The sequence below is a fragment of the Ambystoma mexicanum genome, chromosome 8 (assembly GCF_040938575.1).
Source record: "Ambystoma mexicanum isolate Mex_15411 chromosome 8, UKY_AmexF1_1, whole genome shotgun sequence".
NCBI lineage: Eukaryota > Metazoa > Chordata > Amphibia > Caudata > Ambystomatidae > Ambystoma > Ambystoma mexicanum.
The window spans coordinates 352,710,219-352,735,161 of record NC_090929.1 but is presented as its reverse complement, the minus strand read 5'-3'; the positions used below and the strand labels follow the sequence as shown (position 1 = coordinate 352,735,161).

The 24,943-nt window shown below is 45.8% G+C and overlaps 1 protein-coding gene across 3 annotated transcripts in view; it reads right to left on the bottom strand.

Moving 5' to 3' along the window:
* LRSAM1 (leucine rich repeat and sterile alpha motif containing 1) overlaps positions 1–24,943 on the bottom strand; it is a 3,131,994-nt gene that overhangs the window by 1,060,579 nt on the left and 2,046,472 nt on the right. For all 3 annotated transcript variants that reach the window (XM_069609805.1, XM_069609807.1, XM_069609806.1), the window contains one exon: positions 5,420–5,559. In XM_069609805.1, coding sequence (XP_069465906.1) covers positions 5,420–5,559 — 140 coding nt within the window. The remainder of the gene's footprint in view (positions 1–5,419; positions 5,560–24,943) is intronic.

Here is a 24,943-nt window from a genome sequence, read left to right as displayed (position 1 = left end):
CGTCAATGCATAGGCGCATTATTAATCCATTCTTATCTGTGGCTTCCTAGCACAAACGCTGGTACAGTAGAGCATTAGTCCTGATTTTTAATGTGCAAGACAATACGCTCCACTTGCTTTAACAATGCCACATATCCACACACACAAACTTGCTGTCGTTATCACAACATATATGTGATCCTTATATGTGATACTTAATTTAATTAAACAGAATCTGCTATTTCAAAAGAAATAATTCAGTTGAGGCTGGCAGGTTTTAGTTGCACTGTATTATGCAGAGGAAAACATTTGTTAAAAGTTCTTGGGGGGGGGGGATGAACAGAATGCATTTAAGATTTGTCTCCATTGTAAGAAAACATATTATATTTAGTTAATTAGTAATAGTTTATTGGATATACATATAGCAACAAGGCTTTGTATAACACCAGAGATAAAATTACAGTTACAAAGAGAAAAATCCATATCCATATAAAAACCTAGACACACTAGGCTTATTTAAGACAATTAAAAATGTCAACTACATAGATATAAAAACGTACAATATGATATATTAAATTAATGTCCTTTCCTTGCATAAAAACAGGCCATAAAAGGAATATTTCAATCATCGTAATAGCATTAATATATGCTTTAAAGAACTTATTACAGAGTAAGATAAGAGATTCACATTCAATGAGCAAATGGAAAACAGTCTCATTCACTAAATTGCCACATAACCAACAAAAGGTATGACGATACGACAGTTGCCGGCTCTATCGGTTAGGCGATAGAGCCACCGTTACATTGAATTTGATTAATAAATAGAATCGAAAAATGTGTGGACTCGGCTAGGTTGTGATATAAAGTGGTGGTGAAATTCTAGATGTTCTCTCACTGCAGAAATCACGAGTAGATTGCATATTACCAATGTGAAACATGTTTTCCATGAATGTGGCAATGCGTAGCTTATTTTTTGGCCATTGCTTTACATCACCAGCTGTAAAAGTGTCACTACCTTCATATAGCCAATGCGTACGAGTCAATTTTACCCATGGGAATCTTATCGTCGAGACCCAAAAAGCCCTTCATATAGTGATCGATAATGGTACCCGTGGACACAGTGAGCTAACGTTCAAACAGCAGAACACATTGAGCAATGTAAACATTTCAAATACCCCGAATATTAAATTCAAGATACAAGTATTGTACACTAATACACTGGGGAAGGCAAAACAATTTCCTAAGTAATTTTGCTTCAAAAATGATGATTTGTTTCTTGAGATGATGACCCCAAATAGGTAATATAGCTAAAATCTTTGCATTGTAGATGGATATCACTACAGATGTACAAAAGCCACTGTTGCGTCCAATAAAGGCACTAAGTGCACAAACTGATAAATTACATTTCCGTTTTAGATCGGCCCAATGAAGATCCCATTTCATTTTATCATCAAAGATGAGGCCAAGATATTTATATGAGGTTACTTGTTCCAATAAAAGTCCATACGGATTTTTTGGGTCGTTGTTTCTTGGAGAAAACCATAATTTTGCTTTTCGCAATGCTTATTGTAAGACCATTGGCGGCAGAATATGTGACTAAGGCATCTAACATTAGTTGCAACCCAGCAGGCGTATAATCTAAGAGAACAAGGTCATCCGCATAGGCAATCCAGCCTATGGTGACATTCTTACTTTTAATGGAGTTAGCAGGATAGATGGTAAAGTATTGCACATATCAGATAAGTAAAGATTAAATAGTATGGCTGCAATCATGCACCCCTGTTTGACACCACAAGATGTTAATATAGGTCTGGAGAGTTTTCCCAGTGCATTTAAACGGACTCGAACAGATGTGTCTTCATGAAGAAGCATTAACATACGAAGTAAGCCGGGCGCAATCCCCCAGGCAACGAATTTCCGCCACAGCCGATTTCTATACATAGTGTCGAATGCGGCGAAAAAAAAAAAAAAAAAAAAAAAAAAAAAAAAAAAAAAAAAATCGATAAATGCACAGTGTACATCTAATTTACGACGTTGCCAAGAATGTTCGATGGCAGAGCTCAGCATGAGCAGATTGTGTGATGTGCTCGATGTGTCTCTAAAGCCTATTTGGTTCTGAGGGAAGATCTTATTATCGGATATTTAATTTGGCTCTTTGGCTATTTTGTAAATTCATTTGGGCAATACATAATTAGGCAACTTTTTGAAATATCATTTAGTTCATTTTCAGAACGTCGATGTTTTCCTACGGGAAAATAGCGTGCTGAATGCCAAATTAACATTGGGAGTATTATGTTAAAATTACATAGAGCAATTCGATGACTGTGACTAAGGTTTTTTCTTGTTAGCTGGAAAAGATTTAGTTTGGGAGGATTCAAAATATTAGCCTATAAGTGACATTTACAGGGACTTCCCAGGCACCTTCCTCTTTTTGATGGCGGATGTTATAAAGCATTGCTTAAATTATGATTATTCTTTTTAAATGTGTTTATTGTTTTCATATGTCAACATACATTCAACCTTTTGCAACACCCCATCGCTTAATTTTTGGTACGAGAGAAGATTACAGTTTTGTGGCAGAGATTTGGATTACATACCATGAATGCCTTCTGCACTTTTTCATTTTTTAAATCAATTGAAAGCCAATAGGATATGGCCATGCGGGGAACTAAGATAAACACTATTGATTAAGATCTGTTAGTTGGGAGAACAGGCAGAAATCTAGTTAAGTATGTTATTAAAACATTACATGACCTGGGTTTTTCTAATCTTGCCATAAACCCTATACTAGTGTCGTCTAAAAGAAACAAATTCTCAACACATTCAAGAAGATTCAACTTCTTTGCAGGACCCAGAATAAGGCATCTAAAAAACCTGCAAAGGCCTTCATATCTCTAAATCAAACAAAATGTAGCAATGAATTCTATTTGTCTTGTGTTTAGAACACATTATTCAGGAAACGCAAAACAAATTTAGGCTTTACTCAGCTTCCCTTGGAGGTGAGTAGATCATCTCGGAAATATAGTGAGGGCTTTAGTTGTCATTGCAAAAACATTTTGATAAAAAACAATATACATGCCCTGTTACTTTGCCCTTGGTATAATCATCCTCTAAAGACATACTTAATTCCTCTTTTGAAAATATTGTGCTTTAGGCACTGCTTAGTCACCTACTTTTATTTACTGGCAGCTAATGCTTTCAGAGTTTGCAGGAGCTTGGAGAATTTTTATTCCTGCCCTATTACAGATCATAGCTTCTTGAGTCTCTACTTGTAAAATCCTGGCCTTTATCACAAATAACTTTCTTAATATTTTAAAGCTTTTATGTGTTTTTAGCCATTGCATTCATTTTTGTATTGCTGTGTCGGTGCATTTACTCTTGTATTGCATGGCTCAAGTTTAATGTATTTTATATACTGTGTTATACATGTTTTATGAACATTGTTTAAATAAACAGAACAACTGACGCCCACAAGTCAAGATTGTCTGGCAAGGTAATGGATGTATTTTTGAGAAACATGACTTCAGACTATTTAACAAGCTGAAATGCACAGAGAGAGACAGGCACAGCACTCCTGGTGAGCAGATTCCAAGAAGAGCAGTCCTGACAGGCAGAAGCTGAAACACAGACCAGATGGCTGCCTATTTAAGGACAAGCATGCATCTATTCAAATGTATCACCATAGCAAAGTAAATCTGCTAATGGGCCTATAAATTGGTATTTTGCCAATTAGTCCAAATTCTAATTTATTGTCTGCTTGAACATTTTAGGAGCTAGAATAAGCCATTTATATTTCATCATTAAATGACTCCATGATGTATTTTGTCAGGTAGCCTTTCAACTATCCTTTATGCTGGTAAGAAACTGAGTTAATCATGATATGAGTTTGGGCATAGTGCAGTGGCTCCCTCTCTTATTTCTTTGGTCAGGATAAGTCAACCCATCAAAACACCTGAGGAGGGAAGAGAAGAATCCAAACAGGTGGATTTAAGATGTTTTACCTGCAATTAAATTCATTTCTTTAGATTGTTTTATATTGTTTTAAGATAACTGCACTTAGAAACCATGGACTTTTTACAGTCTTTCTTTAGCCCTTTCCATTTAATGGTTTTGCAGTGGTTCGACAATCCTGACCGCACTACTGTGAAAAGCATTATAAATTTCACTGTGCCGGATTTTCAGATGGTTTCACACATTGTTCATGGGTTGTAGGTTGCTTTAAACTTCTAGAAGTGAATAGGAGAAAATGTGCATGCTAGGACCATATTCAACCAGATTACTGTTAATATTAGGAAAGACATACGTTTAATTTTCATGCGTTATCTCTACAAGAGAATAACAATACATGTATGCTAAACAAAAAGAGTGACAGCATCGTTAGTGTGTTTATATTTATCAGTACAAAAAGACACTACATTGCAAATGTATAGGTGAGATATTGATGACATCTAATGTTAATCATTCTCACAAGGGTAATAAGAATTGCTTCCTAGATATTACAAGCATAGTCCCATTAGAATATTGCCATCTACCATAAATCCTGTCAGGTGCTATGGGGTAGTGGTTCCTCTTGCACAGCGTTCTAACTCTTCCCTTGCATCAGGAAAAGCACTATTCTCTGCACCAAAATCTGCCACAGCACCAAGCAGGCATTACAACTGCTTTTGGGCTGGAGGTTAAAGTCTGGTAAGCAATGCATGCTGAAAATCATGCGTGCTGAGTGTGCTGAAAAAAATAACATTGGGCGCAATTGGCTCTATGGATAATGCCCAAGATGCTGCATCTGGAGTTGTCCCATGATGCTGCATCTGGAGTTGTGAGTGCCGACAAGGCCAAGCAGAGCCAATTCACAGCCTCACTGTGCCCCATAGCAGCTGAAAAAGCTTCTTAAGCCAGCTGCCACTGGAAATTCTGTCCAAGATGAGGAATCTCTGAGAGGAAGGAGTCCATTAGAAACACAATTTTGCATGCGGTGTGCAGAAGTAACCCTCCAAGGACGTTTCAGACTAGAATCAAAACGTTTCACCATCATTCTGGCAAGTGAACAGTCAAGAAAGGTTTATAGAAATATATCTGTGCACCTTCTTAGGGATGATTCACAATACCTATTACTCTCTCTGCTTTGTTAGTACACACATCCATGCCGCAAAGTAGTAAAATAAATGGTACCTGGAGCAACTGCCAATCTTATACTTTGAGAGGCAATGGCCACCAGCTTATTCTTGGCCTGACTTTTCCCTAGCTCCCAACTCCACTAGCATATACAAATTAGATATGCAGCTTTGCTCCAGTCTTCTCTGCATTCAAAGTGTATATGGAACAGTAGCAAGCTTCTCAGCAATGGCACATTCTCTACTTTTGGTCACATATTAAGCACATGGAAAGTAAACTAAACTTTGAAGTTTCTTTAAAGGAGTATAGTGTAAGCATTTTGACCCACCTGTAGTTCTCTTCTAGCATTTTCTCAATGCGTCTAGACACTTGCCGCTCAGTCTGCTTGAGTTGCTCTTGAAGCCGATAGCGTTCATTTTCAAGGTGCCTTTGGTGAGCAGACAAACCTTTATCCAGCCTCACCTGATCCTACAAGAAGGAAATTACCAACATTCAATGGCCAATACAAATGCTTTTACAGTTACATTGTAAAATACACTCTTCAGCTTCAAATGAGATGTCTAAGGCAGCTCCTGTTTGAATTGTATCTGAGAGGTAAACTGACTTCCCCACCTCCTCGGGACCTCCCTTCAGCATGACCAGCTTATTGTGAAGGAACTGCCCCTTCTGTGCTGAGGGAGAGCTGAACATGGAGATCCCCAAGTCCTAGTAACAGTGGAAGGAGTGCTGGGGAGCAGAAGATTTACTAGCAGGAAATCTCCTGCTATCTATGAACCCTTTGAGTGCCTGTTCCTAGGGCTCCAGAGTTTGTGACAAGAGAAACAAATATTACATATTTACTAACTGCATCTAGCATATGACACACTGCTTTAGCTCTCTCTAATTTCATTTTATGTAGCTATATCTCTCACTGTGGGTGAAAGACCCATTATCAGACCTACCCCAGCCCCAGCCTTTGATGACAGCAGCATGACCACAGAAAGAACATATCTTGAATGGGGTGGGGGAGATAATGTGTTTTTATGGTTAGAAGTAGAATGTGATGAGCAGCGGCAGAGGCATAACCAGAGGGGCGAAATGGCCTGTTTGGAGACATACAATATCAATGTGTGTGTTCTTCTGGAATGCTGTAGTCACACTAAGGGTGAATATTTTGGACGAGGAAGGTGGAGGCTCTGCAGAGGTTCTGACAGATCTTATAAGGGTCCAGCAAAAAATGGCTACAGGGACTAGAGCTGTGATTTTTAGTATGTTCTATTTTTTGTTAACTATCAGCATCTGTGTGTACCCCACAACGTGGATGGGCTCACAGCACTACCAACCAATCAGTTGCAAGCATGGCAAAGAAAACATTATTCGATTTAATCAGAGTGTGACCCTTTCCAAGAAGGAAGGACATTTTAGAAGGCAAAATGGTGTGAGTTTTCTGCAAAAAAAGCTACTAAAAATGATGTATTGTCCCTTCCATTCCAAATTAACTATTTGTAAAATGTACACTGTTCCTTTCATTTTTTTTATTTTTTTTTTTAGTTTTATTTATTGGGAGAAGTTACAGCAACCACACTTGGCAGAGTACATTGTACAGCAGATGCATTAGTGATATACAGCACATATAGCAAACAGGGAATGCTTCAATTACATAGCAGACAGTAGCTGACCAATGTCCAGCACACAGGAGTGCAACTATGAGGTGACGGGAGAGCCTCCACCAGACACACTCTCAGACTGATCCATGAGATAGCTGTTAAAGGCTGACCACACATTTTTAGGGCAGGATTGAACTGGGAGCATTGTCAGATACTCTTCCTCACAGGTACGAGACCAGGTAAGTGCATTGAGCCATTTCTGAAAGGTTGCGGGGGAAGGGACTTTTCCAGCATTGCAGCACACACTTCTTAGCCACCATTCAGCTAATGTCGAGAAATGTAGCCTGTCGTCTAGCATCTTCCGATTCCCACACTCCAAACAGGAGACCCAACGGGTCCGGGTCAATTGCTACACCCATAATATATCAGCGAGGGCTCCCAAGACCCCCTCCCAGAAGTCTGCCAGTTTATGACATAACCAAAACATGTGAAAGTGGTCTGCGCCTTCCTCCCTGCATCGGGCACATATGTGTGTGTCAGTACCAGCAAATTTGGAGAGTCGGTGAGGAGTATAGTACAATCTGTTGAGCAGTTTAAACTGGATTAGACGATAGCGGAGGTTGAGGGATACTCTTTTGGTATGGGAACACATCTTTTTCCATAGGTGGTCCGAGATCTGCAGGCCCAGCTCACCCGCCCACTCAGCACGTACACGTGAGGGCCGGGGGGGGATCCAGGCCGCAAAAGTTTGTAAAGAGAGGAAACCACCCCGTGGGTGCCACTGGAGTTGGCGATATAGGCGACTTTGGGAGAGTCAGGAGGTTCATCAGGGAAGCTGGGCCACATAGCATGGAAGGAGGCATAGTCCATAATACTGTAACCTTTCAAGTGCAGATTCCGTGTGGTCCTGCCTCCAAGATTGATGGTCAATGAACCTCCCATCAGGGAAGAAATCAGTAATTGCTTGGTATCCCCAGGCACGCCAGTGGCAGGCTAAGGCCGCATCGTGTGTGGTTCCAGTCCGGGAAATCTCCAAGCAGGAAGCCATTTATAGTAGGGGCTGGTGTCGACCGCCAAGGCAAAGACATGGCCCCAGGTGAGTAGAGCGGCGGCCACTGGGTCAAATGGGTTATCAGATGAGAATCCCCATTGGAAAACCAGGGTCATGATGTTGGTCCCGGCCACAGCCAATGTTTCGAGCTTAACATGTGGACGGGTTAAGAGGCTGGGGTACCAGTATGTAGTGTATTGGGCCTGCGCAGCAATCCAGTACAGCATCAGATCCAGCGCTGTAAGCCCGCCATACTCATATGGGGGCACCATGTCCGACCATCTCTAGCGGACTGCGCCCGAGTGCCATAGAAACTGCGCACAGGTTTTAAGTAGGTATGAGAAGTATTGTTTTCCGGGCCAGATGGGGACGTTGCAGAATATGTATAGCAGCTTAGGGACGAGGATCATTTTGATGAGAGAGCTTCCCCGCGAGTGACAATGGGAGGGAGCGCCATCTGGCCATCTTGGACCCAGCCAGTTGCGCAACGGCCGCATAGTTATCCGCCAGCAGGGTGGACCCGGAAAGGGACACCTGGACACCCAAGTATCGAATACTGCCAGGGGACCAGCGGAGTGGATATTCAGAGGTAGGTTGTGGTGTGTTAATGGTGAGTGGGAAGATTTCATATTTGGAATAGTTAATTGTAAATCCTGAGCAAGTGCCAATACGTGTAATGTCTCTAAGGATTGGGTCGAGGTGAGTGGCGGGGTCTCCGATATATAATAATACATCATTGGCATACAGGGATATTATTTCGGGTTTGCCAGTTAAGCGGATCGCCCTGTGAGTCTGTCGTGGTCTGACATAATCTGTCATGGGTTCTATAACCATTGCGAAGAGCATCGGGGAAAACGGACAGCCTTGGCGGGTCCCGCTAAAGAGCGTGAACATTGCAGAAGTCGAGGAGTTAAACCGCACCCTGGCTACCGGCTCTGTGTACAATCATTTAATGTATCTAATCATGTTGGGTCCCGATACCCATGGTTTCCAGAACCAACCACATATATTTCCATGAGACCATATCGAATGCCTTCTGGGCATCCAGTGTAACGGCGATGGCATTAGCATCCTGGTCAATTCTGGCCATAACATTAAAGAGCCGCCGGATGTTCTGGGAGGTGGCTCTCCCGGGTACAAACCCCGACTGGTCCTCATGTACCAGGTGCGTCATGACAGGAAGGAAGCGGTTGGCAATCACTTTAGCAAAGATTTTTGTGTCAATGTTCATCAGCGAAAGGGGTCTATATGAGCCGCACTCATCGCTAGGCTTACCGGGTTTGTGCAGTACCATAATAATAGCCTCCCACAGTGAGGGAGGGAGGACGCCGAGGCGGAGTGATTCATCCCAGGCCTCAAGCAGTCTGGGAGCAAGGATGGCCACATGTGCCTGGTAAAACTCGGTGTTAGCCCATCAGGCCCAGGTGCCTTACACCTGGGCAGATCGGAGATTGCCTCAACCACCTCCTCGAGTGTGATCGGCAGGTCGAGCTGATCCCTGGTGGATCCGGAGAGGAGTGTCATCGGGATCTGGGCAAGGGTGTCCCTCATGTGTTGTTCACTATGTTCTGGGGGGGCAGTGTATAGGTCGGTGTAGAAGTCAGCAAAAGTATCTAGTATCCGCTGATCGGACCACTGAGGTATACCCCCAGCATCCTTGATGGACACAATTGGGTCTGGCCCCGTTCCCCCCACATTAGCCTGGCCAGTGTTTTCCCGGGTTTGTCCCCCTCCCCGTACATGCGCGTAGCCATCGGCCGGCTGAAGTAGCGAACCTCCCTGGTAGCATGCGAATCAAAGACACCCAGTTCTTCGTTGATTTACGCTAGTTTAGCGGGGTCAGCCGCAGTGGCGCAGTCACACTCTAGGTCCCTAAGCCTGGCCTCAGAGCGAGTAAGATCGTTTCTAATGGTTTTCAGTACACCGGCCTCCCTGGAGATGGACATCCCCTTGATATATACCTTAAATGAGTCCCAACAGACACTAGCCGTGGTGGACTGCAGGGAATTACATTAAAAATAGGTAATGTCAGCCAGTATGTCGGCTTTAAATACAATGTCCAGGAGGGCCGCAGATTTAAAACGCCAGGTGCTACAAGTAATAACCGGTATTCCAAGCTCAACAGTTAGAGGAACGGGTGCATGGTCGGATATCGTACGGGACAGTATTTGGGCTTCCCGGGTCCGGCCAACAAGGAAGAAGAGATCAATTCTGGATGAACTATCATGCACAGTAGAATAAAACTAGTATTCACGCAGTTGGCGATGGAACGACCTCCAAACATCACGAATGTCAAGTGCAGCACACAATGCATGTAGCTTGCGCCCAGCCCGCGACAGTGCTCTGGGTGCTGATCCAGTCCTATCCAGATCCACATCGAGTACCAGGTTCATGTCGCCCCCCCAGATGATCTGGATCCCCACATAGCCCAGCAGGATTGTAGATACGGCATCAAAAAACTCAGGGGAGTCCACATTGGGGCCATAGGTGTTAACCAAGAGATATTCTCTGTCTACCAGCCTACAGTGTAGTATAACATATCTGCCATCTGGGTCAACATAGCTTTTTAAGAGAGTGAATTTAATAGACTTGTGTATCAGGGTCAATACCCCTCGGGCCTGTGTGGAGTAGGTTGTGTAAAATCTATTGGATCCCCAGGATGGTGCGATGGTAGTAGCCAGGTGGGTCTGTGTATGTGTCTCCTGTAACATGAGTATTCTAGCACCATGTCTTTGGGCATAAGCGGCAATCTTGTGCGATTTGGTGTAGTTGCCGAGGCCCCGGACATTCCAGGACATTACCTTAACGGGTATCGCATGGGTCTAGGGTACACCCCAGTATGTGTGGCACAGAATGCATTCCCAACCAGAGTCAGTACAATTATGCAGCTCTATCATAGCGCGATGTGCTGTTCTACTTCCGCCATTTTATATAACTTCAACCCCAACACAACCTCCCCCCCTCACCACCCAACAAGGATCGGTAGTGCCCACATCCACTCCCTGCCCACAATTACCAACAATTACCCCAAACTAGATGTCAGCGGACTCATTACAACTTGGTCCAGCTGCTCTGCAGGCCCAACAGGGGCCAACAATTAGAAAACCCTCTAAATTAGCCATTGCAACCGCAGTGGGGTGCGCTGTTGCCGTGCGGACACTAAAAAAGAAAACAGGAGCAATAGAGTACCAAAGTGGTACATGTTTCGACGGGTTACATAGCAGTCAAGCTGTCATTGTTACCAATATATGCATCGAAGGAGCATCAATAGGGCATGGATTAGCGTGGCCAACTACCGCAAGCAGATTGCGACCAGGAGGCTTCGCCCCCCTGTAATCATGACAGAGGTTACCTAGGAGTCAATGGGGTAGTGGACAGGCTGGGTGGGTCTGCACAGCCCCCCGCCGCCCCCCCCCCCAAGTGTATCGTAGTTAACAATAACCAAGCAATGAAGTTGCATGAGAGCCGGCATGGCCCATCCACATTACGAAGCGCATAATAGTGAACCAACGTGAAGAAACAGAAGATAGGAAGGCTGTAATGTAGTTGTCACAAATGATACTGACGTAGACCCATGCCGTGGGCAGTGCATCAAGCATATCTTTCAACGACATACATTGCTATGAGTCACAACATTGATTCCTGCATGCATAACAAGACAACATTTTGTATAAGAGATAGAGTTTATAACCCCCACATTTGTCAGCTGGGGAGTACAACCACCCCCGCAGGTGTAGCAACATCTGGTAGAGTGCGAGGTGACATTCAGCATAAGCAATGGGTGAAGCGGAGGTGCTGATGTCAAGAGGCGGTTGTCTCATGGTGGTGTGAATCCTAGGCAGGGGTGAACTATGTGTCGAAGGGTATAACTCGGTTTGAGGAGGGTCTGCCTCAGTTGACAGCAGGCAGGGACCTCGGTCATTCTCCATCAGGTCGTCAACCGGATCGTTGAGGGGGATGTGCGCCTCTATGTACTTCACCGCTTCATCTGGGACCGTGAAGAAGTAGAGTTTATTGCGATGTGTGAATTTTAAACAGACAGGGAACAGCATTGCATATTCGATGTTCCTGTCTCTAAGCATCTTTTTCACTCCGTTGAATTGCCGGTGCTCCATTTGCACCCCGGTAGAGAAATCCGGGAAGATCCTGATGGTCTGTGATTCAAGTCTGAGCTCTCCCTTTTCACGTGCCAATCGCAGTATGTAATCCCTGTCTCTGTAGCTCAGTATCTTCGCAATTATGGGCCTGGGGAAGTCGCCCGGTTTGGGGCAGGGAGCTAGTGCGCGCTCCACTGCGAAGAATGGGGAAAGCTCTGGATTGTCGAGCAGGTCCCTGAGTAGTTTTTCAATCGCAATCTCCATGTGTCCCTTGAGTGCAGATTCAGGAACACCCACTATGCGGATGTTATTTCTGCGTGACCTCGACTCCAAGTCATCGAACTTGGATTTGACATATTTCATGTCGCGGGTAAGCTCTGTGACGGTGTTCCGCAGCGCCTGAACCCCATCCTCATTGGCACTGATTCTGGTTTCCGCTTCGGTGATCCTGGTTCCATGGTGATCGAGCTTGGTCCTTAATGATGCCATGTTCGCGTTTATATCGTCTATTTTTTCGTGGAATGACGCAAAGTTCTTGGCCATCAATTCCTTCATTGCTGTCAGATTGGGGTGGGGGGGGGGGGGATCAGCTGGTACCTCCATATCTTCTTGGCCTGTGGAAGGGCCCCCCTGCTCCAGCCTGGGGACCGCCTTGGTGAATTTATCCATAGTGCCAGATTTATTTGCGCCCCGTGATCTGTTAGATATTGTGGAGCCGGACTTTAGGGTGTTCAAGTGTGGCGTGCGTACCCCCTCAACCCCCCCCCCTCCCGAGTTCAGAGCGCTGCAATTTGTGCAGTGTAGAGTCAGATGGGGGGGCGGAGTGGTAGGAGCTTCAGCGGTGCATGTGCACTGTGCACCACAGGTCTTTCAGGAGGGTCCGGTGAGCCTTTCAGGCAATATGGTACGTTGCAAGGATCCAGCGGCCCCGGCCAAGCTCCCGCTGGGAGTCTAGGGACACCAGGTATGAGCAGGTAGGCCACAGGTTCGTATGGAGCAATATAAGCTGTCCGGGTCGCAGTACAACGGATGTGCAAGGCTGCCGCGTTGTGTTTACCCTTGAAGTATGGCGGCAGGTGAGGGCAGGTTGCGCCGTCCAGTGCCCACAGAGGACTTGCCCAGTGTCCGGGTGGCAGTGTCCGCACAATTAATAGCTCAGCGGATATGCTTGTTGGGCATCAAAGGTGACACTGGCCTGGCCGAGATGGATGGAGGGGACCCGGAGTGTTGAGTGTGGCTATGGCCCGATGGGGGCAGAGTGTTCCGCAGCTCAGTTCCTGTCCAGGCAGTGGGAGCATGATATTATGGGGCGCCGGTCACAGATGGAACGTTCACCAATCCCGGGGGCTTAAGAACGGTCCGAGCGGAGAGAAGGGAGCAGGAGCCGCGTCCCGCCAACAGCAGGAGAGAAGGTGAGTGGCAGCAGCCCCCCCCCACCAGCACAGCTGCGGGGCTCCCCACACTCCACATGTCTGGGGAAGAGCCGTCAGGTTCGCCAGCCGTGGCCAGTCACGGCACCCGGCAGCGGCAACTCCCCCCTCGCCCGCTTACTTGAATCTTGGTTGTCTGTCACCGCTCACGGGGTCGCGGGTCGACCAGCGCAGGACCACCTCCAAGCCACGCCAAACACCGCGGCCCACAACGGGCCACTCAGCCCAGGCGCCCACGCCGCGTGTCCCACACCAGCCGCAGGCTCCGGATCTCAGCCGCAGCTCCCCGATTGCGCGACGGCGGCACCTGGCACCCCGGATGAGGTGAACTTGTATCGGGGAGGATGTACACGCTGAGAGGTCTCGCCAGGGGACGGCGTAGGGCCCGGGCCACGCGGACCGCGTGGGCAAGCCAATGCCAGATCAGCCGTTCGCAGCTGTCGAGGGCTGTGTCTCGGTTCTGGGGCACCGGTTTTTCTCAGGACCAAAAGGTAGCTATCCCAAGCACCCAAGGCAATATCTGGCAGCAAATTCAGGGCCCAGCCAGCAGGGATTCCGCCATTGTCATCAGATATTCGTTGGTGGCACACAGAGCTCCAATGCTAGGCAGCCATCTTGCAGGCTGCTCAACAGCGCCCCCCTACAATGTTCATTTCTAATGAGCATTCCAGTATATATTGGAGTCATAATAAGAATGTTGCACGTCTTACTGAGCCAAGCACATTAACAAAACATAGAATAATCATAAATTATTTTCTCATAGGAGGCTATCATTCCAAGATGTAAAATATGTTACTCCTTCGAAATAACCCTTTTTAAAAAAAAAAAAAAAAAAGTGAAAGGTCAAACATAGCCCCAATGAGAGTTCCTGCATTGCATAAAATAAATGAGCATTTTAATGAACACTGGTCTTGGTGCTCATTTCTTTTTCCACAGTACTCATCCCAACAGTAAATTATTTGTAATCATGAACCATACATATAACGCAACAAAACCCTTGAAATTCAGCGGATGTGGGAAGTCATGTTCAGCTTAACTCGGCACATTCCCAGTCGCTAGCAATGGCCTTTGCCCACGGCCATTGGCTCCAGACTTCGGCAGTGGGCCATTTACATGTTGTCGCAATAGCTTTCTTCCAGGCCCACTAGCCATGGTCTTTGACCATGTTCAGTGCCCAAGGCCTTCGGCCGTAGTCACTCTACACATTGCTCCAATAGGTTTCCTAAAAGGGACCAGTATTCATGGCCAAGTTTAGAGCTTGAATGTTTTCGCATAACCGGGGTTATCCGGCGAGAAAACTAGATCAGGAATTAAAGGGTGTCAGACAAGTGTTGGGGGGGATGGGAAAGGGTTAGGGAGGGGAAACATCTTGAAGGGGGTAGCATGGCATGAGAAGGGGGGCACTTGGTGAGTGCCTGGGGCAGCAGGGAAGAGTTTGTGATTTTGCGTGCTTCTGACAGAGAACCACGGTTATTTGTGTGCATTTACGGATAACCATGGTTATCTGTAGGACATTAATAAACACAATTATGGGGGAAACGTTTTTTTAAAAACTGGATTAAGAACAAAAAGGGAAATCATTTTACAGCTACAGTGAGGTGGGTGGTAATGGGTGTGGCCGAAGGCTATGGCTACTGGGTTACTTTAAGGAACCAAATGGTCCAAAATGGCCACTGACCAGGATCCCCCAATAAAATTACACTTTTTTTCCTTAGTCCAGTTCTTTAAAAAAGTATTCCCCACAACTGTGGTTATCAATGTACCGCAGGCGTGGCTTGTTAAGTGGATTGCTAAGTGGAGAGCAGCCACGGCAGGAGATGCTTGCATTTTCCAGGTTGGTCTGCATTTGCCTGGTTACTCAGCAAGCTGCAAGGCCTTAGTTGGCACCAAAATCATAAATTATTTTAATGCACAGGCAAAGGGGGGTGGTAGTAAGCGGGCCACTGAGCCTGAATCAGCAAAAGAACAAACAATGACCAGTGAAGCCATCAAATTTGATAACTGTTAGGCAGAATCTTGTGCAGTGCCCTTAGGGACCACTACACACAAGACTACAGGTGGCAATACAAGTGTCACCTTTGGTACAAGCCTGTACTACTAGGTTATAGTGGTAACAGTAGCGGAGCAGCCAGGCTTATCTCAAGAGTATATGAGCAGTAGCAGAGATTACACAAAGGGACCACAATTACTGTGACTCAAGCAAACACTGACTTCATGGTTTCAGGTATAAAATATAAGTACATTTATTTTTAAACCATTTGTTATTAACACAACACTTCTATGAATTCAAAAACCGCACGTAAAATATACTACGACTAGCCAATTCACTTTGTACAGTATTATTCGAGGTAAGTACCCTGTGTTTGAATGGACCGGTGTTACGAAACAGAACATGTCACCGTGAATACAAACAATTGCGATCACAGTTCGGTCTACTAGATAAACACGTATCCGCGGTAAGAAATGCTACCGGGGTAAAAACACACTTAGCACCTGAGATACCCAGAGAGAGTTGGGGGCAAAAATCACAGGCAATATGTTGGTTAGACAGACAGAATCTCAGAACACATATAGACAGGAATTCAAGAATCAAAGGGCCGGAGCCAAAGTCAAGAGGATCAGACAGTCGGACAGTTCGAGATTCAAGAGTACTTTGATATTGTCAATGTTCGGAAGCAAAAGTTATAAGAAGGAGGGAAAAGTAAGGACGAGCCTTAAAGTAGAGAAATAGGGATTTCACCCAAAATTCCTCAAACAGGACACAGTACCTTTCACAAAGAACGAAGCTGGTGCCACGGCAGTTGTTCCTGTTGGTTTCCCGCAGACCCACGCTTTCCTGCAGCACAGGCACGAAGAAGGACGATGAGTGGGTCCGCACCACACAGGGATGAGGCCGGCAGCAGCGACAATGAATAAAAGGTGCACTCCTTAAAAACAGGAGAGGGTCTTCAGGTGGCTATCCGGACCACTACAGTAGTGTGCAGCGATTTCGACTACGAAGGCGACCTCTGACTGAAGAAGATGAGCTGGTTATCCCCACCAGGCTCAAGGGAAGAAGACTCCAGACTGGATCTCCTCTTAGTCATTGAAGGGTAGATAGCTCAGGACTGCAGCAGGGCTTCACCGGTACGGGGTAGTTGCAGCAGTCGACCTCTACTCCACTTCTTGTCGGTTCCTTGTAGTTCCAGTGGCGACTCTCTGACTTCCAGACCAAGAGTCCTGCCTTTTATGCGAAAAACCCCCATTCACACAGCCTGGCTGTCAATCTCCCAGCAGGGGGGTTGTCGAGCCCGGACAACCACCCTGGCCAATTATGACAAAGTGCGACTTGGGTTTCCTAAAATACCCTGTGCAGTGGGTGACTACACCCCTCCCTCACATTCAGCCCACCTAGACATCCAGGCGCCTTGAGGAGGACTTCTAGGTAGAAGCCCGCCAAAAGACGGTGAACAAAGAAGGCAAACCTAGTTTGCCGCGCAAAGTAAAACACAAGAAGGAGTTTAACAAAAAGAAATGGCGGATAAACCGCACCAGAGCCAAACGAAAAAGGATTTGGTCAAGCGGGTTTAAGTTTGAGGCTAACACAATAGCCTACAATATTACCACGGTTATATAAGATAACCACGGTAGAAATTTAGGGTAGATACCACTGCCACCAGCTATGTCTAAATGTTAAAAGAGCATAACAATGCTCTAGGATGTAAAGATAAAAAGAGTTAAGAGTTAACCCTTCCAGTACTCCATGTAAGATGGGGTGTACTGGATCTGTGGTTACTTTTGACTAAGTAAAGTTAATGGTAACTTTACCCTTTTTCTGGGGCACAGTAGTCACCTCAGAAATGGAGTCGGTGGGAAGTCGGAACGACAACCCTGTGCCACTGCACAGAAGGTGCTGTGTGACACACACAAAGAAGGGGGCTACTGAAGTGGTGTACTCCAGAGCCCACAATAACAAAAACAGGTAAAAACACATAGCAAAATACAGGTAAGAGTGGTGAAAAGCTCACACTCTTACCAAGTGGAAAAGAAACTACAGAGATCCAGCAAAGCTGCTGAGGGACTCACTAGGTAAAGGCAATTAGCCATGAAATGAGAATTCTCCCTAACACTAACAATAACTCTTTATTACATTTATGTCTGTCCCTTCCAAGCTGAGATTTATCAGCAACCTGTTGTCATATGTTCTAATTTGGAGCAAGATGTGGTCTCAGACAATCTAGCAAGTGAAGCGAGCGCAATTAAAGGAACAGTAAATCAAAGACTAGATGCCTCCCCTCATTTAACAGGTTTAATGGATGCCTCTAATCATGAGGTCCATGAAGGTGGGTGGGGGGAGCGTTTCCTTGGGTCAGCATTCTGTATCACAAGTCGCGAGTAAGTCGGAGGAAAAATGTATAGTTACTTACCCTAGTGACTAACATACTCTTAAGTCCATAGTCCCATTTCCTCCATACTGCACGAGCGTCCCTCGCTAGGGACAGGAGACGGAACCTTTTTCACCAGAAAAAACCATCCCCTTTAAATTTAGAGGCGCGGCCCTGGGAGCATGCACTCCCCTGACTCTGCCCACTGGCGCCACTCCTCAGTCCTCATTGACGCTTCGACAATATTTAACATTGCCTAATGACACCAGTATTATTAGGGGGGACGACGTGGGACAGTAGTGCTTACAGAAAGCCGAAGGGGTGGCCCAGGTGGCCGTCCTGCTGATGACCTGCCACGGCAGCTGCCGCTGGAATGCGATGGCCGTGGCCTTGGCTCTGACAGCGTGGACCTGCATGTTAGCTGGAAGCGGTTTGTGCTGGCCCTCATAGGCCTCCTTGATGGCAGAAACCATCCACTTTGCTTTAGAGGCCTTGGATGCCTGATAACTGGGCCTTGACCCCCCCCCGAAGGTGACAGAGCGTCCGACTTGCGGAAGCCTTTGGTCCTGTCCAGATAGAATTTCAGAGCGCATCTCACATCCAGACAGTGCAAGACCCTATGAGCATTGTATGTAGGGTCGGCAAAGAATGTAGGTAAGAGTATCTCTTCGTTCAGATGGAACGCAGAGGCAACCTTAGGTAGGAACGTGGGATGTGTTCTCAGGACCACCTTATCCTTGTGAAAAGTAGTATAGGGTTCTGAAGCCACAAGTGCCTGGATCTCGCTGACTCTGCGAGCAGAGGTGAGGCCCACCAACAGAGCTGTTTAATGGTGACCAGCCTGATGTCCGCGGACTCCATTGGCTTGAATGGTTTGTGCGCCAATGCGCCCAACACTACATTGAGGTCCCACGCGGGGTGTGGTTTCTTGATGGGAGGGAAGAGCCTGGCTGATAAAAAAAAGACAGAAGACAGTATCCGGGGAAGAGCGCGTGGTATTACATGGACAAAGCCAAATCCAGGAGCGCTGGTGAAATCAGCCTGTTCCCGTAGACGTGGAAAAAGGGACAGGTTGTGGCACCGGTGGGTGAAGTCAGGGCAGCGCATGCTCCCATGGCCGCACCCCTGCGCGCCTCTAAATTTAAAGGAGAACAAGGTTTTTTCTGGTGAAAAAGGTTCCTTCTACCGTCCCTAGCGAGGGACGCCCATGCAGTATGGAGGAAAGGGGACGGGACGTAAGAGTATGACATACCAACTTTAGATAATGAAGCAACACATATTGCCTTAAAAAAAACTTCATAAAGTCTTTAACTATATTTCTAATTAATCGGCGAAACATGCTGCCCAATTAGCCCTATTGTTATCGATGGCTGAGGAAACAGATGCTCCATTACTATTGCCTGACACTGTTTCTAAACAAAACAATACAAAAGCATCGAGCCTTCAAAGAATGAGCACTCCATTGTTTCAGTTGCTGAAGCAGAGAGCCCTAGGGATGACGCTCCGCTGGAATCCACTCTTGCGGAAGTACTTCCAAGTATCGGCAAACGAAAGATCTGACGACTCTTTACTCTCAAGAAATGTCAGGAGATAAAAGGCAAAGTTAAACAAGGGAAGAAGAGCTCAGTTGACTATCCAAGCCGCCTGTACTGAGGAGGTCCCTACTGACGCAGTATCCTTAAACATTCAGCAAAGAGTTCCACTATCAAAGAAAGCTTGCAGGAAGGTGGCTAGAAGGGTAAGAAGATCAGACAGTAGAGCATGTAATTTAACCTCAAGGCTTCTAGGCAGAGGAGACAAAAAGGAAGCTGAGCAAATGTCTCTGCCTGAGGCTACGGGTACGGTCGAACTTGAGGACCCAAGGGAGCAGTTGCATTTGGGATCGGCTCAAACAATCCAGGTGCCCAGAGTTATTGTTGAATCCCAGTTAGAGCGAAGTCTTCAATGGATTCCCAAAGCATGGTAGTTGTTAAAGAGACTGAGGCGAGGCATTTACCAGCATCCTCATTTACTGCATCACAGCTGTTTGAAGACGATAAGCACTCGTTAAACAGAAAAGCCCTTCTGACATCATTAGCACACCTTCCCTCTCTGCAGGTCTTACAGAGTAGAGACATGAAATGTGTGGAACAATTGGAGTGCAGAGCATATGCTAAGGTTCATTGCTGTGATTCTGAGGTGGTTGCGCTGGTGCAGAGCAGGGCGCAATGGCTATTGAAGTGGGGCTTTGACATTGATCTTGTTGTAGACTCTAACTTGATAAAGATAAATTGCCCTATTACAACAAATAATCTATCTGTGGCCACAACCATTACCCCTACTATCAATGCAGGAGACATGGCTGCAGTAAAGAATCACTTGGAATGGCTACTTTCATTTTTTGGCTGCTCCCTTCAAAATGCTCCTGAAAAATAACATTATATCCTCATGGAACACCTGTGGCCATGGCCACTTGTTTTTGGATAATGGATCTATTGAACACCTTCCAAATTCAGAAAAAGTTCTACTCCAGGAGACATGGCTGACTGGAAATGCCATGTTTGGTGGCTTTGTATGCTTTAGTAACACGGCCTGTAGGGGTCTCAAAGGTTGACTCAGTGGGGGACTAATTACATTGTGTTCTGACAAATTTAAGGCTACAGAGTTGCAACAATCCACTCCTAATTCTAATTACTTGATGGTTGAAGTGTCTGATGATTTATCTATCCTTTTGATAATATCTATGATCCTCCAGTTGGTTTACATACCGATAACAACCAGATGGGTATTTATGAGTCACTAATTTCTTACACGACTGGGATAGAAGTTGCACATGTTTTGATTGGAGGTGACCTGAAATCATGTTGAGTTGATTACATGATAACAGAGATAATATAATATCTTTAACAAGCAGGCCAAAACAGGCTCAGCGGCAGTAAAATGGGTGGAGTTTCTATGATGAACTGAGTAATCTTGGGGCATGTCCCTCCTGCTCTAACATGGAGGATGGACAATAAATCTTCCACAATTGATTATTTTTACAGAAGTGAGAGTGTTGGGAAGATTGCCAAATGCATGTCGATCAACGACATAAAATATAGTGACCATGCTATTTTGTCTATAACACTGTAACATGGTCTCTAATGAAATTGATGTGGGAGGTAAGATCAATGTGAACAGTGGTTTGAATCGAGTGGGGTTGTCAGAACATAATTTTCTGGCAATTACCAACTACATGTCCAGTCTGGAAAGAATATATGTTCAATTTAAATGTCCTGATGAAATTGTGTATTGAACCAGTACTATTACTAGTTCTTCTCTGACAAGGAATACTCCTCCCCGATTTAAGACTAATGTAAATCAAGTACATCAATACAATAGTATCTTAATCGAGGGGAAAAGTCAATCAAGACAGGAGATCAGAAAGGTTGGGCAATTGGCTATTGAGAATCCCTCTAAATGCTCCCTAATAAGAATATTAAAAAATAAATATTGCAACTGGAGAAAGCAACATTATATGTCTGAAATCAACTCGGAATGCCAGAATGTTTATGAAGAATTAAATGAGAATAATAGAAAAAAGGTATGGCATGCAGTCTACAACAAGGAAAAACACTCCAAAGAGTACTCATATAATCCCTTTGGAAAAATGGAAATCTTATTTCTCAGAACAATTAATGGCCTGTTCCCCTGCTCTGATAATGCCTCTGGCAAAGGTTGAACTAGTGGTATGTAGAGAGGACTTATTTATTCATTTATTTCATTTGTTGATAGCGCCCAAACCCGGAAGTATCATGGCGCTAGGTTACATTGGTAGGAAAAACTGTTGGGAAAAACAGTTGCTGGGTTACATTAGGTTGTGGTGCATGTGATACAGTAGGAGTGGAAGGACAGTAGTTAGAGTTGACAGTAGGCAGTAGTACATCTAACACACTGGGCCTCATTATAACCATGCTGGTCCAGTACCAACGGTGCCGTTAAGCCTATCAGCACTGTTGTTACCGGACCAGCATAGTACGACTCTGCGGGCAGGTGCCGTCCCGCCCGCAACGGTCAGACCTGGCAGGTGGAACTGCATCCCCGCCCGCAGAGTTTCACGGAAGCACCGCCACCGTTATTAACAGTGCCGGAGCTTCTGTGGTCCCCATTCCCATTGAGTCTTCTGGGACTCAAATGGGAATAGGGATTTACAATTGCCGGCGCCTGACTTCCCGGAACGCTGGGGTTGTAATCCCCTGGTGTTTCCGGCAAGCCAGGCGCTGGTAAATCTTGCAAGTCCGGGGGCAACCCACTGGTAGCACCGGCAGGGTTACCGCCAGACTTGTAATGAGGCCCATTAACAGTGGTAGGACAGCAGTTAGGCACATTTGTTGATTAGAATAGTTTTGAGTTTTCTGCTGAAGATCAGGTAGGATGGTTCTTCTTGGATACATGTCGGTAGAGCATTCCAGAGAGGGAGAAACCAAGGTGAAGGTAGCTCCTCCTGCTCTTTGTCTGGTGAATCTAGGTGTCGCAAAGGCAGTGGACGTGGATGAACACAGGCTGTAGGGACTGTTTTTCCTCAGTGAGGTAAGTGGTAGCGAATTCAGGGGTGAGTGATGGAGAGGATTTTAAACTCAATGCATGCCTAATGGACAACCAGTTAGTTTTGCATCTCACCAGAGAGATACAATCAGATCCTTTCAGGCCCCAAACAGCCCGAAGGGCGTTGTTTTGAATTAATTGTAAATTAGTTGGATTTTTGGTAGAGGTTCCTGCGAGGATGGCGTTGCAATAGTCCAGTTTGCTGTCGATAATGGCCCTCGCCAGTGTAAGGCAGCTGTGCGGGGCACAGGAGTTTTCTGGAGTGGTTAATACGTTTAGTGGAGTAGGCTGCATAGGAAGCAACAGCTTTAACACGTTTCTGCATGATGAGTTCAGAGTCAAGGTGGACTCCCAGGGTTTTGACAGCGCCGGATACATGGGTGATGTTTCCATCCGTGGAGAAAGAGACAAAGGCTGAGTCTAGGTGTTTGAGTCGGTGTGGGGAGCATACAATGAGGAGCTGTGTCTTGTCATCATTCAGGCATAGGTGGTGGGTGGCCATCCAGGCCTGAATGATGCTATAGATCTGGTTGATATTGGAGGAGTCTAGGCTGTGGTTGGCGGTGAGTTTAAGGCGTATTAGTGTGTCGTCGGCGAAGTTAGTATAGGGGATGTCAAGGCGGTCCAGATGATCAAAGAGTGGCTTGGTATACATATTATACAAGGTGGGCGAGAGGCATGACCCTTGAGGAACCCCATAAGGGACAGCGATAGAGTCGGCAGCTTCTGATCCTGCGAAGATCCTGGAGGATCGTTCACTCAAGAAGGAGTTGGTTTATTTATTTGCTTATAACATTTTTTAAAACGCCCAAAGGTATCACGGCATTGGTTACAGAAGATTCAAGTACAGGTGCAATCAGAAGAAACAGAAGGTAAGTGGTATTACTCAAATTTGTCGAACAACCAGGTTTTGATCCATTTTTTGAAGGCAGGGTAGCATTGCTCATTTCTTAAAGAAGATGGATAGGAGTTCCAGACAGTGGGTGCTGCAACTGAGAAGCTAGCACCACCCACCCTTTTACATCTATATCGTGGGATGTCCAGAGAGGTGGCACTGCTGGATCAAAGAGATTGTTGTGATGATTTTCAGGAAACACAGTGAATGAGATATGAGGGTGTGTCCTTATAGATACATTTGTGGGTAAGCATGAGCGACTTGAAAAGAATTCTCGCTCTTATGGGAAGCCAGTGAGCTTCTCGTCTAGATGCAGAAATGTGATCACTATGTTTGAGTCCAAGGGCGGCACGTAGGACTTTGTTCTGCAGGAGTTTTAATTTGGATAGATTTGCTGCCGAGGTACCAATAAAGAGCACATTGCAGTAGTCCAGTTTGGATAAAATCAGAGCACGAGCTAGGGTCAGGCAGTTTGGCAGTGATAGGAATTGTCTGCTAAGTGAGATCAGATTGGAACTGTAAGCTCTGGGAGGAGGATAGGGCGCTGATGTATCTAGCCATAGAGAGATCAGATTCTAGGTAAACGGCCAGCATTTTTACATGTTTTGAAACAGGGATGGACGTGCCGTCGATGAGAAAGGTTGAGTACATTTGGTCTAGAGATTTAAGCCGACCAGGGTGACCCACAGAGAGGAGCTGCCTTTTTTCAACGTTGAGGCAGACTGTTTGTGGCCATCCAATTTTGGATGGTGATGTAAACTTTGTTAATTTTGGCTGTGTCCTGGATGTAGTCACCGAAGATGGGGATGAGTATTTGGGTGTCATCAGCACTGATGTATGTGATGCCCATGGAGTCAAGGATGGTGAATAGGGGTTTGGTATAGGTAGTATAGCGAGTTGGGGAGAGGCAGGAGTCTTGTGGAACCCCTACAGGAGCGGATATGGGATCCACCGCCTCATCTCCAATGAACACTCTTTTTAAGTAGAGGGGTTATCCAGTTATCCATGCTGCTTTGATGTTGTGGGGGACAGAGTTGGATAAAAAGGAGGTGTTGATGAAGTCTGTGATAATGGGCGCTACAGTGGGAGTGCAGAGTTTTACAAGACGGGCTGGGCAGGTGTCTCCTTTACAGTTGGATTCAGTTGGCCTCCACGAGGCAGATGCTACTCCAAGATGGCTGCCCGTAAATTTTGTTTTTGAAATCTCAGCCTTCTGCAGGCTGGACTCGCCGTGATTGGGCCACTGAATCTACTTCAGCCAATTACCTTCGCCGGCCCACCCACTAAGGCTACCAAACAAGGCAGCCCCTGTCGTGAGCCTGTCCAGAGCCGCCAGAGGCCAGGGCCACGTGCTTTTCTTCCTAGGTCTGTCTTGCTCTGTGACCAATGTTGCCTGTTTTTGAGCTTAGCCTGGTAAGCATAAACTTGCTCTCCTTCTGATTTCCCTTCCTCACCCTGTTCATATTGATGTGCGACACGGAGCCTGCGCTCAATAATCATGTGCTCATCTGTACAAGTGACATTTCACCTTTACCAGTAGCTTTGCGGTCACCCCTGTGCCCTCCCTTATCACATTACGCCTGAGCTCTGTTGCTTCCAAATCGTTACCTCTGTGACTGTAATCTATGCCTATGATCTGCTTAACAGTGTTTACTCTGGTAATATTGCTCTGTTCCATAGGGTTAATGTTGCCCTTGTTGCCCATCATCTAGCCTCGAGTCTCACTTACTTCCGGGTCCTGACTTAGCAAACTGCCTCGTAGGAGTGTACGTCTTTTGCCTTTTACCTAGATGCATGTATGAGCTCTATGCAGTATATGACTCGTGTGTCCTGTTCGGCAGGATGCCTCACTTCACATTGATGTTC